The 16,749-nt window shown below is 60.0% G+C and overlaps 2 protein-coding genes across 2 annotated transcripts; one reads left to right on the top strand and one right to left on the bottom strand.

Moving 5' to 3' along the window:
* Nucleotides 1-1,021: 1,021 nt before the first annotated feature.
* On the bottom strand, nucleotides 1,022-5,795 carry BESB_035140 (uncharacterized protein; the record flags this gene model as incomplete). The annotated part of the gene is made up of 9 exons (XM_029362100.1): nucleotides 1,022-1,124; nucleotides 1,683-1,764; nucleotides 2,127-2,183; nucleotides 2,771-2,853; nucleotides 3,144-3,212; nucleotides 3,679-3,830; nucleotides 4,133-4,250; nucleotides 4,770-5,051; nucleotides 5,449-5,795. 9 exons carry the CDS (start codon nucleotides 5,793-5,795, stop codon nucleotides 1,022-1,024), a joined length of 1,293 nt encoding a protein of 430 aa, XP_029221065.1.
* Nucleotides 5,796-7,315: 1,520 nt separating this feature from the next.
* On the top strand, nucleotides 7,316-16,467 carry BESB_035130 (uncharacterized protein; the record flags this gene model as incomplete). Its single annotated transcript, XM_029362099.1, has 9 exons — nucleotides 7,316-10,874; nucleotides 11,238-11,414; nucleotides 12,100-13,061; nucleotides 13,482-13,820; nucleotides 14,188-14,324; nucleotides 14,770-14,878; nucleotides 15,330-15,400; nucleotides 15,989-16,039; nucleotides 16,299-16,467. The coding sequence occupies 9 exons, from the start codon at nucleotides 7,316-7,318 to the stop codon at nucleotides 16,465-16,467; spliced, it is 5,574 nt and encodes a 1,857-aa protein (XP_029221064.1).
* Nucleotides 16,468-16,749: the final 282 nt, after the last annotated feature.

Raw genomic sequence — 16,749 nt, 5'->3', positions numbered from 1 at the left:
TTTCCACCTGCCGCGACGGAGAATCTGTTTTTAAGGGACTCTGCATGTCTTACCCCTTTTTCGGTTACCGCACACTGGCCGAAGACCTTTTCCCCACAAAGTGCCGCAGACAGCGTCCCGCCAGGAGCATCCTTCGGGCGGTGGAGACCGCGTCGGCTGTCTGCTTGCGCGGAGAGAGACTCCAGCGCCTTCAGACTTCACTCAGCTATCTATCCCGCGACTCTCCGGTATGGTGGCTCCTGTTACACCGAGGAGATGTGCATTCATTATCTATTTGTCTATATCTATTTACGTTCACGTACATATATCTCTCTACAGATGCAGGCTCTTCGCAGACGTTGAGGGGCTGCAGAACGTAAGACTAGGTGTTCCGCTTCTTCGATAACAACACGCACTCGCATATAGACGTACAGGTACACGCTTGCGCTTCCTGCTCGTTTCTTTCTGCCACTCCCGCAACCTAGCTGTTGAGATTCGCCTTTTAATTTCGAGTTCCGACGAAGTCTGCTAAGACGTCGATGCTTTCACTGAACGAATCACTACACTTTTCCCTTGCGGGCCTGTCGCACCGAGCGCGACGTGGAAGCGCGGCGGCGAACCGAAACCGTACGCCACTGCTGGTGAAGAAGCAGACGCGCCAGCGTCTCGCAGAGAAGAGGCTAAAGAAGGAGTCGCAGCGCGCCTCCACGCAGGCCACAGACTCGCTGTGGGAACTTTTGCGTTCAGTAAGTTGCGGGGTGAAAGGAAACTGAGGAATCGCAGAGAAGCGAAGAAAAACCAATCATGCGAGAGCGATCCCAGCGGAAGCTTATCCGGCGAGTCAGTCCGGTCGTACACGCAGTCCGCGGAACGAAAAGAAAGGGCCGGACACATCCGTCCGTGCAAGAAACCAAAAGGCGAAAGGGCGAACCTGAAACAAGAACTCGCCAGAGACGACACGCGCGCCTTCGAGTGAAGTGCCGGCGCGCGCGGAAAAAGAAGATGGCTCGCGAGCGCAGCTTTCTGCTCTCGATTCGAAAATCTAGAAGACGACTTTGTCGGTCGGGTCTATCCAATTCATCACCTTGATCTTGGCTGTGTTGTGCACCGTCACGTCCACGTCAACTCGCTTCGGCACAGGATCCCTGAAATAAAGAAAATTTTCAAAAAAAGCAGACTTCGTTCTCCATGTATTTTCTTCACTCCACACCTTCACCGGGTCGACCGCAGCTGAATCAGCAGCTGAGGCAATTCGGTTCGAAAGGCTTCTTCTCAAATAGACAAATTCGTTCAGCGCCTGTCTCTCCTGCGAGATGAAGTGTCGGGAATGAGGGAAAACCAGAAGGCCCTCCGCGAGAGCCTCGCTAGAGGCATGGAGCGCTGTTTTACCGCTTCACTCCCTTCTGGCCTGTCTTCACTAAGAGTCGAGCCGTTCGGATGAAAGGTGTTTTCTATCTTCTGGGACGCTTAAGCTGCAAACGGCTCTGTGTCGAGCACGCGAGTCTCTCTTTCTTGGCGGTTCTCTGTGCCTGCGTGGCGGACTCGAAGCCCACGTCTCAGCCCCCTTTCAAGGCACTCGGCAGGACGAAAGCGCACGCATCTGTAGTCTGTGTGATGCGGAAGCAAGGAAGAGCACCGGCCTCGCAGAAAACCAGAAAACCGTGTCGTCTGTGATTATCGCCCCCCCCCTTCCCGTCGCGAACCTTTTGGCCGGAAGAGGAAAGGCGGACATCATCTCGACTTCGATGTTCTGGCGCTGAATCCAGTCCTGCGTGCTTCGGAAGCCTGAGCAGAGGCACACGGGACAGTACAGCTTGCGCGAGAAAGACCCGAAACCAAAAAGCCAAAATGCGAAATGACGAATCGAGACCCCGAGACGGGGAAGAGACACCGGAGCGCGACGCCGAGAAAGCGCAGGCAGACGCAGAGACAGCAGAGAGCCTCGCGATGGGGAGAAAGACACGAAGGAAAAGGCCCGAGGAAGGCGCGGCGCATCCGCAACGGGCCTCTGAGGGAAGAAACGAGACAAAGAGGGCGGATGACGAGCGGTAACTCGAGGCACTCACAGAAAGAAAGCAGGAAAGACAACAAACTGCGTAGGAGCCGGAGAGAAGAAAACAGAAAAAGCAAAGTGAGAAGAAACGCACCTCTGAATTCATGCTCTTCCTGCTCATCGAGATCCTGATCCCCCAGCTGGTCGTAGCCTGCGTGACGCAGAGAGAAAAAGTCAAACGCCCACGCGCGTCACAATCACACGAAAGCGCGTCCACAGCGACAGACAGCAACTCATCTTAACACCGAGGTGAAACGAATACTCTGTGAAAATTTGTAACTCCGCATCACATCGGACATCCGCGACAAACTGCAGCCACGCGACGACCAGCGAAACAAGAAGCCCCGACTCGAGAGGGCCGCACAAAGGCACGGAGGGAGATAGCGCGACTAGAAGTCGTGTATGTCCTCAGGACTGGGGTCAGTTCGCCAGCTTTCCAGAGGACTGCAAATTCCGAAACAGGACACGACGCGCAGGAAAAAGCTCGCCCGCGCGGCACCACTTCGGCGCCCCGGTGTTCACCGGTTTCGAACGAAAAGCAGCATCGTCCTCGTGGTGTCCGCGGCGTGCGAGATGGGCTTGGGGTTTTATGGTTCATGGTCGCAGCCTGCCGCCTCTTCCGCAGCCTCAGCCCACAATACATCGCGGCGATGAATGAACAAACATACTGGAGTTTCGGTGTCGGTGTTTGCCGGAGCCGCCTTTCGTCCTCCCTCTGTGCTTCGCCCTGCAGCTTACCAAGCTTCAAACTGAAGAGAGCTTCCTTCATGCGAAGGACAGCCTTCTCGCGACTCAGCCGGCGGGTGTAGGGCGTCGCCAGTCTGCGCACAGATCGGGGCAGAAAGCAGTTTTCCCTCCGTTTCCGCGTGCGAACTTCGATTAAGACAACACCTCTGTTAGTTTGCACTCAGCGACAGCATCTCCGCGACACTGGAAAAAGAGAGATCACGCTGCCGGCCGGCTGGGAAACGCCAGCGCATGCATGGGGGAAAGATCCGCTGCACGAGTGCGGAAGGGAAATGAAAAAAGAAGTCGGCAGATCCGCTCCTTTGAGAGGACGCAAGGCGAAGCAAAGAAAGACTGGCGATCTACGCGGCTCTGTCGGGCTTACTCTGTGCGGCGAAGGAACTCCGCGACGGAGAACTCGCGGCAAATCAGCTCAACGGTCCGCTCTCGCAATCTGAAAACCAGGGGCGAGCAGGAAACAAAAATACGCAAACACATGCAAAAAAATACACAGATGAAGGGATTTTCATGCGCGCCCCGGCACACCGCCGCGAGGTCTCCTCTTAAGGCTACGTTCGTCAGCGCGGCCGCCTCGCAAGTTGAAACCGAGGGATTGACGCACGCAGCTAAGCTGACAGGGGATGGATCCACACGTGCGCCCATGCATGCGCGTAGGCATGGCAAGGATTGAAAAAATTATGCGGATCTTCTATATATATTAAATGTATATGTATATATGAGGTATATGTATGTATACGGAAACCATATACATACATATATATAGGGGACATTTACATATAGTTACGGATACAGATACATAGATAGATACCTATGGACATGCATGCATATGCATACAAATACTTAAATACATAGAAACGAACCGTCGAGTTGCGAGTTCAAGGACGCGCTTAGGAGTTTACCCGTATCTTTCGCCGAGTTTTCGCGGAGAGAAGCGCGCAGGGTCCATGGAGTGGAGGAAGTAAATGTATTCTCGCAGCAGCGGATCGATACGGCGGTGCGCGGGCAGTTTGACAGGAAAAACACGCGGGAGCACCCTGTCGAGGCCGCGATCCTGCGGAAACGGCAGGAGAATAAAAAATCCACACTAAACCCACGAAGCAAGGGCTCGCGTGATGAAACGAGATGCAAACGCAGGAAGCAGGGAGATGCAGCTATCCATCTCGCACGCAAAAACTCGCATTTCTTGCCTCTCAGCACAGGAGCGACACCCACTGACGGACTGTTTCTACTTCTGCTTCAATACAGAAACGCATGCACGCGGGAGGGAGGTGAGTATATGTGAATCACGCTTGCACGCATGCGTGGCGCAGGCTTTCGTCGCGCGTCCCCTCGGCATTCTGGCTCAAGTCCGACCTTCCAGTAGCGGAAGTTCTCTGCGGTGTTCAGGACGGGGAATCGATTGTGGGAGAAGTCCACGTAGCGATCGCCAGTCTGCGTGTTGCGGTTCAGCGGCCCAAGGTTCTTCGGGACTCTGGGAAAACAAAAGAAACACCACGGCACATTAGCAAACCTTGAACCCTAATCCGCCTTGAACCGCGTGCACAGCATGCCTTCCGAGACTATTCTGCGGGTTGAGGAATCCGAGAGAACGCCCTCCTCCCGCGGCGCCTCTCAGTCAGCATGTCTTCCCGTTATCTAGTTCTTTTTGGGCACTCCGTTTCCGCGGCCTTCTAGAAGGCGACGCTCCCATGACCAGTATCTATGTGTATATAGCTATATATATGTTTATGTATATATGCATATATATGCGTACACATATGTCTAGGAGTACGCCGTCGTTGCGCGGTCGATGCGGGAACGCGCGCCTCGAGTTCGCCTCAGCAGGCACTCGCGAAAGCCATCGGAAGAAAACAGAAAATCGCCGCGAAAATGCAACTCTATGATCCAGCTGGCCGCGACGCGGCCGCTTGCGGCTCGCCACTGCGTTCCTCCTTGCTGGCGAGTATTCCGTGGGCGTTTTTTTCCCTCCAGATTTTGTGGCAAATCTTACGATTTTGCGACTGAGATCGGGTCGATGATGCGGAACTTATACGGCACTGTGTAGCCCGCCAGATGCCGGCTCCGGTTTTGGTCAACGACGCGCCCGACGGCGAACCAGTTCAGCTTCGCCTCCTTCTCGCGCGTCTCGTCGGAAGAAGAAGAAGAGGGAGAAGACGAAGAGGAAGAAGACGGCGAGTCGTACAACTCAGCCAAGTGACGCGTGCCGTAGCCCGTGAACGTCGTTCGCCAGCTCTCGCCGCCGGCCGGCAGGCGCGGGAAGCGCCAGACGCGCCTGACAGTCGCGAAAAAAGGCACGCAGACATGAAGACGAGAGAGGAGAGAGGCAAGCAAGCGGGAGGCAAAGCTCTGAAAGATGTGAGGCGAGAAGACCGCGAGAGAGTGCGACGCGAAGACGATCGACAGGAAGCAGCGGCACACGCGACGGCGGCAGCGAACGAGCAGACGCACACAGACACGGATATCTGACCCCCACGTGGGCAGATAAATCGACACATACGATATATATCTCCTTCTATACCTATCTATCTACATAAAACATATATATAAGTTGTATGTCACGAATAATATGTACGGAGGACGGCGAACCTAAGTCTTCCACTTGGGAGTTGAAAGGGGCCCTGGTGAGCTTCGCGCAACCCCATCGTTCTCCCTTTTTCTCGAGGTCTCACCTGTCCTCTCCGTTGATGTTTGCGCGGAAAGGCTGGTCGCCGTCTTCGATGACGGTCCCGCCTTCCGCGCGCCTCGTCTGTCGACCCAGGCGTCGCCCTCGCCCCTCCTGAGTCTCTGAGAAGGACGAGAAGAAGGCCTGAGAAAAACGTGGAGAAAACGCGCCAGCCGACACCGAAGGAGAAGCGGAAGCCGGCGGAAAAAGGCTGCAGGTAGACCGAGAGAGAAGACGAGAAGAAGCGGAACTGAGAGAAGGGAGAGAGACCGAACGCGGGGGGCGGGGGGAGGGCGCCACCGCCGCCGACCCGCCGCAAGCCAGGCCTCTACCGGGCAGCGCCCTTCGCACCATCACGTGCCAAGAAGAAGCGAAAGGGAATAAAAAAGAGAGAGAGGAGACGAAAGGCAGCAGCAAGAGTCCAGTGGAGGAAGGAGGCGCCGGTCGGCAGTGCCGCTTCCTCCGCTTGAGCGAGGGCGAGTAGCCGCAGGAAGGGAGGAAAAGGCCGAAATTCGTTTTAAAAAGTTAGAACACTTTTACGTGTTGATACAGAGTCACACGTTCTCGTCAGAGCGGAAGAAAGCCAGAAAACGAGAGAGAGCTACTCCTCTCTTCTGGCGATTTCATTTTCCGTCTCCATGCATGCGCAACGAGAACACGAGGTGCGCATATTTGTGTCTTCTCTCCCTGATTTCACTCCTGAAACTGAGTGAGAAAAGAAAAGAAGAAGAGATATACGTAAAGAAAGGAGGAGAGAGAGCGAAGAACAATTCGCTCTGACGCAGTCGAAAAGCGGCCTTGGTTGATTCGGCCGCATGCAGTGTGTAGTCAGGAACGCACACTCGCTGGCGCGTAGGATCCGCGTGACGTTGTCATTTATTTTAACAGACGTCTCCTCTTGTCTTCCTCCTTTTCGCTCTTCGCAATCTTGCTTGGGTGCGGCCTTTACTCTGGAGCTGGCAGCGCCTCGATTTCACTCGTTTTCTCGCCGCCTCGGTTCCAGGGTTTCGAGTCCTAAAACAAGGCTTGCGCGAAGGCGTGCTGCCGCGGTCTCCACGTTCTCTCCTTCCTGCTTCTGCTTTTCTGTTGAGTCTGCTAGGGCCAACTCCCCGTTTTCGCTTCTCTTCTGTCGCTTTCCGCCTCTTCTGCTCGCAGGGTTGGCTCCCTTTCCTTCGTTTTCAAGGACAAGCAAAAACCATCGAGTAGTGCCTTCGTGCCCCAGCTGTCGCTGCAGATCTTCTCTTGTCTCCGTACATCGTTTGTGTCTACTTTTTGTTTGCTTCACTTTCCTCCCCTTCCTGCTCTCTTGTCCGAAGTTGCTATGCGGGCTCGGCGCCGCTGTTCTTGGGCTCGGCCTCTCTCTGCGCGTCTCTCTGTCGCCCTGTCGCATTCTTGCGCGCCTCCGCTTCATCTCGACTCTTTTCCGCACTGTAACGCTCTCTGCTCGTCTTCGCATTGACTTTGTGAGTCGTCTTCGGTCCCTCTCTCGCCGTGCTGTGCTTCTATGGGTCATTCTGACTTTTCCTTCGGTCTCCTTCGCAGTTCTCGACACTCAGAGTGCTGCCACCTTCTCCTTTTTCTCCCAGGTGCGCGCGCATGCGCTCTGCGCGTCCCTTTTGTTCTTCTTCGGCGCAGGTTCGTTCCTTTTCGACCGCCAGCTTGCCGCGGGCTCCTCGATGTCTCCTAGGCCTCTCTCAGCTGTCGCGGCGTGCTCTCCTCGCAGCTGACGCGCGATAGAGCTTCGCCGTCTCGCGCTTCGTCTTCACTTTTCACTCCACTCTTCCTGCCGCTTCTTCATCTTCATCCTCTTTTGCGTTTGTTCGTTCTTTCTCCTTTTCGAGACATGCGAGGAGGGACGCGAGGCGGAGGCGAAGATGGAGCAGCCTCTGCGTCGTGAGCCGAGGGGTGTGGTCGGCCGGGGCTTCAAGTATCCCCTCGAGCGTCTCTCTGGGCGATTCCTGCCCCCGTCGCCACTTGCAGAGAACCTCAGCCGCGCCTTCCTCTTCGCTCTTGCCGCCCGCCGGACGCTGCTCCTGCCAGGGACGGCCTCCGGCGCGAGCGCGGGCGGGCGCAGCTTCGTTTTTCTACCTTGGCTCCTGCTCGAAGCCAACTGGGGCGACATGCGGGTGCCGCAGCTGCCGGCGCCTCCGTTCGTTTGCGAGGCATGCGCGCGCGCCGAAGCGAAACGCGCGAGCGACCCTGCAGCCAGCGCCTGCGGCACTGGCACTGAAGCGCGCAGCGAAGACGGGAGTCAACGCAGCGGCGCACGGCGCGGCTCGTCACCCCAACGCGACGCCACAGAAAGGCGCGTCGACCGGACTCAGGGAGGGACGGGGCGCGCGACTTCGCAAGAAAAAGCGTCGGGATCCTCTGCAGCCTCTGCGGCGGCCGTCGCCGCACGAGAAGCCGCGACACGCATCGAGAGACGTCTGGGGTTTTTTCGGCGGCAGGACGCAGTCCGCGAGCGGGGCGAGGCTTTGAAGGCGTCGCTTCGCGCGTCCGCGCGCCGCCGGGGCCTGTACTCAGGGTCTCCGGCCTCATCGTCTTCTTTTCTATCTCCTTCCTCGCCAGCGCTTTCTGCGTGCCCTCAGTCCCCTGACGCCCTCTCGTCTCTTCCGTTTCGCCCTGCGCCGCCGCTGCCGTCGTTTCCCTTTCTCTTTGCTGCAGAGGCGTCGCCGGCGCCCCTCCGGCGCCAGCGGATCGTGGTCGCGCTCGAGAGTCGCGCGACCGCGGTCGCGGCGGCGCAGGAGGTCGCACGGGCCCGCGGCGTGTCCCTGGGGACGGAGGTGGGCGTGGCGGTCCGTCTGGGGTTCTGCCTCGACCCCCAGGAGACGCGCCTGCTTTTCACGACGACGGCGTTGCTGCTGCGCCACCTGCTGCGCGACCCGCTTCTCCTCGACTGCAGTGTGTTGCTCGTGGAGGTCCCTCAGGTTCGCTCGACAGCTGTCGAGCTTCTCCTCGCGGTTCTGCGAAAAATCGTTCAAAAAAACGTCTTCCTTCGACTCCTCCTTCTCCTGCCGGACTACGCCGCCTGCGAGGACGTCGTCGAGCTCCTCCGCGCGGGATTCGATGGAAGCGACTTCGGCGGGGCTCCGCGCACGAGTCTCCCCCTCAGGCAAGCCTTGCGAAGCGAGCCGACTCAGCTCGATGAGCGCGAGAGTGCACAAAGAGGCGTCCGCGTCGCGGCGGAAGAGAAGGATGAACAAATCGATGCAGGCCGCCTCGAAGGACTCGACGCGAGCCGCGCGCGATGGCAGATGGCGGGCGCGGAGCAGCCCTCTGTCGTCCCCCAGGTGTCCTGCGCGGGGCCTGCTTCGTCGCTTTCCTTCTCTCCCTCCGCTCTTTCTTCCTCTTCTTCTTCTCCGTTTTCTTCGCCGTCTGCCCCCCGCGCGCCCGCGGCGGGGCTTCGGCGGCGGCGCTGGGATCTGCGACCCGACGGGGTCTGCGTTTTCGGCGCGGAGGAGATTCACCGCCTCCATCAGCTCGCCTATGGCAAGGACGTGAAAGTGGATTTGCGCGTTCGCCCGGCGACTTCCGCGGCGGCGTCTTCCCAAGCTGCTGCCGTGTCTTCTGCGTCTCCATCGTGTGCAGCAGCTGCGTCGCCGTTGTCGTCGGGCCCCTCTCTCTCGTCATCTTGGCTCGCTGCCTCGAGGCAGACTCCCCCCCCCGTGGCTGCGGAGGTGGAGCGCAGGGCACCTCCACAGAGGGAGGTGGCGGGCGAGCGAACGCGGAACCGCCTGCGGGGCGACGCGGCAGACGCCTCTGGAGCCCAAGAGGCCGGAAGCGCGGTGGGGGATCAGGAGTCCGCAGAGGGGGGCGGAAGGGGACAGCGAGGCGGCGAGCAGAGGGGGGAATGCGACGCCGAGCCCGTGCAGGAGGCCTCCGGCGGCGTCGGCGCGGGGGGGGGAGAGGCTAAGCGAGAGGACGTGAAGCGCGAAGGCGCGGAGGAGCCGCGAGGAGTGGACGAGGCGCGGGTGCGGGAGACGGAGCAACAGGTGGAAAAGAAGGAGGCGAAGGAGAGCTCAGTGAAGAAGGAACGCGGCAAGCGGCTCAGGTCGCCCCGCGCGATGACGTACGCCGTCGTTTCAGATTCGTCTTCATCCGAAGCGAGAGACAAAGACGACGACGTGTCGGTTATTTCGCTCTCAAGCTCCGAGTCAAGAGGCAGCGCGACGTGGGAGCGCGAGCTCCGCGCGGCGGACTCAGCGTCTCGCGCCTCGGGCGACGACGACGGAGCCAAGCGACACAGGAAGAAGAAAGCGAAGCGGAAGCACAAGGCGTCGAAGAAGGAGAAGGAGCTGAAGAAGAAGAAAAAACGCGGAAAGTCCCCTCGGTCCACGTCGTCTTTCCGCTCGCCCCCAAGAGAGGCTGTCGTTCTCTCCAGCAGCAGTGAAGACGGAACGCCACAGCACCCTGGCGCTTCTCGCGGTTCTGACCATCCACGCTTGCTCACTCGCGGCGACGTCCTCTCCTTGACCTCCAAAGGACGCCGCGACGCCTCTCTACCGGTGCCCCCGACCCTCGTTCCTCCGCCGCCGTCCTCTTCGGCGCTCTTTCCCTCCCTCTTCGCCTCCTCTTCTTCTTCCTCTTCTTCTTTCTCCTCCGGTGCTGCCATCTGTGGCGACCCCCGCGCAGAGGCTGAGGCGGCGCTGCGGGGGGCGATCGACGAGACCTTTGTGAGCCAGCACGGCTGCGCCGAAGAGGCCCCGCGGTCGCGCCGAGGGAGGCGGAAGAGCAAGCGAAGCGTCGCGCAGCGGCGCGCGGTGGTGAAGATGCGCGAGCGCCGCATGCAGGCGCTCGAGGGCGAGCTCCGCGCGGGAGCCTGCAGCGTGATGTTTGGCACGAGTCCCTCCGGCGGTGGAGACTCCGTGCGGAGACTGCGTCTGGGCTCGCAGGCCGGCGACGACGCGTCCGAGGAGGACGAAGATGTGCCGGGGGCGCGCCACAGAGCCAGGCACGAAGAAGCCGAGGCACCGACGCGGAGACGCGTTGTCGAGTTTCAAACCGCAGGCCTGCACCTACGGCCGCCGCTCTCCGACGGCGACGCCGACGCAGGCGAGGCAGACGCCCGCGATCCCCCGGAGTCTGCGGGAGGGGGAGGAGACTGCGACACGGAAGGACGCCGAGGCGGCGGCGCGGCGACGGTCGCTTCAGTTGCTCGTCACGGTCAAGTGCCCGCTTCGCAGGAGAGTGCCACAGACACGGTCTCGCTGCGGGGCGCCGCTTGCGCCCCTTCCTCGCCTTCGCACGCGGGCGAGCGGCGGAAGGCGGAGACCGCGACTACTTTGGCGTCGTTTCTGCCAGCGGCGTGTCCGCACAAAGACCGGTGGCTGGCGCCCTGCGTTTTCTCGTTCGAAGAGCCGCTGTTCCCCGTCGACATCTACTACCTGCGTAGAGGGAGCGCGACGCTCCTTGACTCGATACTGCAAACAGGTAGGCACGCGAACTTGGGCACTTATCGATGCGCAGGCCCCGTCATGCTGTAGGGGTCACGCGGCCCGTGGCGCTTTGAGATCTCGCATGCCTGGGGACGACGTGCGTAGGGCTTGCTCTACACACATGTGCGTGTGGAAAAATGGGTTTACCCGGCTCGGTGTGGCAGCGCAGGGTCCTGCTGGCATGCGTGTCGCCTTCTTTGTCTGTTGCAAAGCGTTCCTGGGGCGGATGTGCGGCGCGCTCGCGGGGGGCGGCTTAGGTGTCGAGGCTTCCGCTGACGCCTGGTGCGTCTGCTTGTGCGGGCAGCGTTGCTGACGCTCACAGGATTTTCAAGTCTCCGCTGTATTCCGTTGTCCTCAGTCTTGGCTCTTCATGTCGCCGAAGGGAAAGAGGTGACCGGCGACTTTCTGCTCTTTCTGCCGGCGCCAGAGGACGTACTGCGCCTTCAAAAGTCGCTCCAAGAGGCGGCGGAAAACCTCCTCGCCTCCAACGAGACAGCCACAGCGGGACTCGACATTGTTCGTCTCTCCGAGACAGGCAAGACAAAGATTATATATGCACGCATTCTGGGATGCAGGTGTCTATCTCCTTTCCCACCTTCACGTGCCTACAAGGATGTGTATCTCGATTGGAGCTTGTGCAGAAAGAAAGAAAGAAAAAACACTCAACTCCTTGTCAGGTTGCCCTAGTTCGTATTTTCACCGTTGGATTGCGGAAGACGCTTCTTGCTACAAGATTAAGCCATGGCGTTCCCTTTACATCCATGTGGACGCACTGATACATTCAGGCGGATGCGTCTGCATGATGAACACGTTGGAGGGCCTAATCCACGTGTATGAGGACACAGATACCGCCTTTCACGTGGGGACGTTAACTTATGTTTCAGGCTGAAAGCAGCCACGGGCGAGGGTTCAAGCGTGCGCACGTCGCGTGGGTATCGGTGTTTGCAGCCTTTTCGCTTCATAGATATATATATCGAATTGTATCACTAGAGTTTCGTAAGCGCGTGCGCAGAGAGATAAATGAGACGTGTCTGTCGCTGTGCCTGGCGCGGCAGCCGTGAGGCCCGAGTATTCCTGCGTGTTTCGTCTGTTCTATTCGTTTTCTGCGCTAACCTCTTTCTGGTCGTGGCCTGCGCTGCCGTGGCCGCATGCTCTCGCGTCGCTCTCACTGTTTTCTCGCAACTCAGCTGCCGAGGCACCCTGCGTTGCGTTCCCCTCAGATCCCACGCTTCCCGTGCTGCCGTCCTCGCTGTCGGTTTCCTCGTCGGTGTCTCGCCGCGTGTTCCTGACTTCGGCGCTGCTTCCGCCGCCGCTGCCCGGTGCGGCGGACCTCGCGCGGCTGCGCGAAGTCGACGAGCTGCGCGACGCGGTCTTGCCGCAGATCACGACTGTCGTCGACTGTATGCGCACCCGGCGGGTGTTGAGCCACCCCGCGCACCCCGAGCTCTCGCTGTCGCTCAGCGTCCCCGTCGACGCAGGCTCCGCACTGCTGCGCGCGAACGCCGCTGGGCACCTGCGGTCCGGGGGCGCCTGCTACCGCCTGATGGCACCCCCCCCCCGCCCCTCGGCGAAAACCCGCGGGGGGGCTCGGGGGGCGCGAGGCCCGCGCGAGGCGCCGAGGGGCGCGAGGCCCGACGAGGCGGGGGCGCGCGGAGACGGCGAAGCGCCAGAAGCCTTGGAGACGGCGGCGCCGGGGAGAGAGCTGGACGCGTCCTCAGGACTTTCCCTCGGGAGCGAGGAGGCAGGGGTCGCTGCGGCCGGCGCCGATGAAGGCCGGGAGAGTGACGCGCGCGCGACCGGGTCCCTCTCCCTGCCTGCCGCCCCCGTCCCGGAGCTTCTGCTGCAGCCACTGGCGCCGTCTCTCCTCTTTCTGCTCACGCTCGGCCTGTCCTCGCTCGCCTCGCTCCCGCTGCTCTCGCCGCCGCTGCCGGGCGCAGCGCGGCGCGCCCTCTCGCAGCTCCGCGCGCTGCAGATCGTCTCTTGCGACGACGCGAAGGATGCGGAAGACCGGAAAAGCGGCGCTGCGGAAAGCGGCAGCAGCGGCCCCGCGTGCGACGCGGGGAAAAGGCCGGGAAAACGGAAAAAAGAGACCTGGCGGCTCACTGAGCCCCTCGGCCGGATGGCGGGAGAAATCTCGCTCAAGCCCATGGTCGTTCGCCTGCTCTACATCAGCAGCCAGGAGGTGCGCATGCGTGCGTCTGCAAAAATGTCGCACGAACAGTCTCTGCCGGCGTCCTACTGAGCCGAGCTCTGAGACGGCACGAGTTACCCCTCACGTAGTCACGCTTATCGGTGTCAAGAGCGTCCGGCCTCGAAGAGCGTAGATGGAAGCTGTTTCGGTCCGAAAAACTCGTTCCCCTCTTCTTGCGCTGTGCATCCGCTTCACTCACGGCATCTATCTAGATGCGGATCTCAGTGTGTGGGGAGTTCACGCCGCTGCGTAGAGAGGAGAGAGTGTACAAGAGAGACATCATGGAAGCGAGAAACGAGCCACACGTTCCGCCGCTGGATGCCACTGTGTCTGTCAATCTGCTGAGATGCGTCATGAATCATCTGTTTGTCGTTTCGCTCTTGTCTCGTCCGCATCTCTCGCGCCTCTCAGCCCTTCAGCTGCTCGGTGGAGTGCCTGACGATCGCCGCTCTCCTCTCCTTTCCGTCGCCGTTCCTTGCGCCGGCCGCCGTCGCCGTCTCTGGGCCTGCGCAGGGCGCAACCCCCGCGGCGGTGCGGCGCGCGAAGCAGAAGCTGCGGCTCGCGAAGGAGATCCTCGGCGTGCTTGCCGGCGACGTACTGACGCGCTACAACGCGTTTGAGCAGTGGCGTCTCCACGAGGAGGAGCGCGGCTGGGCCGCCAAGCACTGCCTCGACACCGCCGTCCTAGCAAAGGTCCCCGCCATGATCGCGTACCTGCGTAGATGCATGGAGACTTTCCAGCTGCCTCTGGTGAGGAGCGGAGAGGCGTGCGGAGACCGGAAGCCCAGAACAGATGCTTGGCGCGGCGCGTTTGGTGCCATTGGAGTTGAGGGTTGTGACAGCACAGTCGACGTCTAAGTTTCGACTTGTTCCCCTCTCCTTTGTGGTTCGCTTTGCATGAACTGTCTGCCTTCTTCATCTTCTGCTAGAAGTCTCTTGGCTGTCAAACCCTCTGAGGCGAGCGTCGCCTCCTCCGCTGCGTGTTTGGAGCGGCGTCTCAAGTTCCGTGGGGTGTACTGAGTGTCCTGTCTCTCATCCGGGCGAACAGTTAGATATCCTTCAAAAGCGTCACAAGTGTCGCGGGTTCGCGGCTTGACGCTCGTTTCCCTCTCTGCAGGTGAGCTGCGGCGGCGACGGCCTGCGCGTGCAGAAGGCGATCTGCGCTGCGTTCTTCCTCAACTGCGCCTTTCGAGAAAACTCTGGCTTCTACTCGCTCCTCTCGCCGGTCCGGGCGGCTCGCCACGGGCTGCTCCTGTCAAGGCAAGTCCCTCTGGAGGAAATCCACCAGCACACAGAGGCCGACCGCGACGGCGTGGGCGCGCCCCCCTTGACGTATTTCGCTGTGCATGCATGTGTGACTATAACGGTGTGGGCACACATGCAGAGAGCTGTCGCAGTGTGTCATGGACGCTTTGGTCTTTGTGTATATGTCTATATGCGGATGAGGCTGCAGGCGTACGGTGGCAGAGCGGAGTGCAGTTGGCGTTTGTGTCGAGCCAGTCACACTGGGCGCCGGTCGTCTGAATCCACGGAGAGCCCGCATGGGGTATTCTGTTCACTAGACGCATATGCCTATATATATACATATATATGTGCATGTGCAAACGTGTGTGTGTCTACCCGAGTCCACTCACGTGTTTCTACGTTTTCCCTCACCATGTGCTTTCTCTTGTTTTCTGCCGTTGATTCTCTTGTCCAGCACTGCTCGCGCCGCTGAGGGGGACTGTCAGGCGGCGTCTCCGCGTCTCGCGCTCCATCCGTCCTCAGTTCTGACCAACAGCCCTCCGCCGTGTCTGGTTTTTTTCTCGGTAATGCAGACGAGTTTTGCTTTGACTCTGCGCACTCTTCGCGCCTTCCATGGTTAGATGTCGCCTCTCGCTGACAACTCAGTGGAGAGTTCCTTCGCGCAGGAGAGCACTTGATATCCAATGTGTTTCCTCCGCTGAGAGTGCGAGGCTGCATGCGCGTGAAACGCCGCGCATCTTCCGTGGTTCACACATGAATGCCCGTGTCTCGTGTTCACTTCTGACGCGCACCCCTCAGCATTCCCATCGTGCTTCTCAGGGCGTATGAATCAAGTTAGCCGAACTCTGTCTTCCCAGCCCTCGTCACGTTTTCTAGGCGCTGCCGCCTACCTGAAACTTTCTGGCAACGCAGCGGAGAAGGGGGACCTTCTGTGTGCTGTCCCTCTGACTCCGCGCCTCTTGTCTTCAAGTTTGCTTTGCGTGCGTTTCGTTGCTTCGCTGTGCGTTCTGTCAGGCGTTGGGGAAGAGAAGTGCTGACGGCCAGCAAGTCTTCTACATGCGCGACGTGACTGCGATCGAGCCCGCGTAAGCTTTTTGCTTCTCTGCTGATGCACGCTGCCGGTTTCTTCCGCGGCCGTCCCGTCCTGCGCTGAATCACGGTTTTTGATCGCCAGACGCGGCAGAGCGAGTCCGCACTTGAGTTCGGCCTCTGCTCGTGCGGGTGAACCTGCGAAGGCGTCCGCCCGGCGCAGAGAGAGTGGAGGTTTCATGCGCGCGCTCTGGGTGCGCGCTTGCGTAGCGAATGTGTGAATGCGAGCCCATGTAGACTGCATGCACTGCGGGCTATCGATATATATATATATATATATACATATATACACATGTATATTCATCTGTATACGTATGTTTGGGCCGGGTGTGCGTGCAGACGCGAGTAGATGTGCAAGTGTTCTGCGTGAGTGGACTGAGGGATGTGTTTGCCCAGAAGCTGACAGCCTGCCGCGCTGCGGCTGCTGAGGCCAAGGAGGCCTCGGGACTTGTGGATTTTCGCGTTCCTTTCTCCGTTGCAACGCGCCCTCTAGCCTTGCCTGCGCCTGCAGACGAGGAAACGTTCTCGCGCAAACAGTCCAGCGGTTCCAGTGGCAGCTGTGTTCGGTTCCCTCTCCTGCGCAGGTGGCTGCCGGAGGTCGCTGGTCACTGCTTTTGTCGACCCGCGGACGAGTGGTGAGCGAGGCAAAAGGACAGATGGAGGTGGCGGCAACGAAGTGCGCCACGTGCTGCCGGCCCGGGCGAGCCTACGGGGTTGGATGGCGGCTGCGAGTCTGACGGCGCTTGGACCCCGGGTTCTCTGCTGCGCGCCTCAGGCGAGCGGAATTCCGTACCGCCCGCGAGCCGTCGTGGCCGCCTCGGCACTGGAGAAAAAAACGCGCAAGTGTTTCTTGTGTGCCGAGCGCGTCCGGATTTCTGTGCGGCGTCGCGGCAGCACTTTCAGATCGCGGAAGTGTCTTCTGACAGACCCTGGCTCTCTCTGCTCGTCTCAAACCGGCGACGCTGGGGCCGTCGTGCGAGGAGCGTCTGTCGTGATCCCGCCCTCGGTGTTGACGGACTGGGCAGTTAGCAGACGCGTAGGACTTGCCGCGTACAGCCACTAAGCTGAGCTTGGGAGAATGTCTACGCGGTCCGCAGCGATTGATACAGGGGACGCGAGTCACGGTATCAGCGGTCGCGCGCCATACCATCCGATGAGAAGGGAAGGTGACGCAGAGCTGTGAGCGCTTGACTTCCGACCCGTAACGCACGCCACATGCGAAGCTCGGTACAGCGCGCCGCTGACGTGTTTCTTGTTGCAGCGGACGCCACAGAGTGGGGAAGCGTAGCGGCGCTGACCCGTCACGCCTGAAAGCAAGCACTGAGCTGGCGCTGCCCTATTCTTG

The sequence above is a fragment of the Besnoitia besnoiti genome, chromosome II (assembly GCF_002563875.1).
Source record: "Besnoitia besnoiti strain Bb-Ger1 chromosome II, whole genome shotgun sequence".
Taxonomy (NCBI): Eukaryota; Apicomplexa; class Conoidasida; order Eucoccidiorida; family Sarcocystidae; genus Besnoitia; species Besnoitia besnoiti.
The sequence above is the reverse complement of the archived record's forward strand: the minus strand, read 5'-3'. Positions and strand labels throughout refer to the sequence as shown.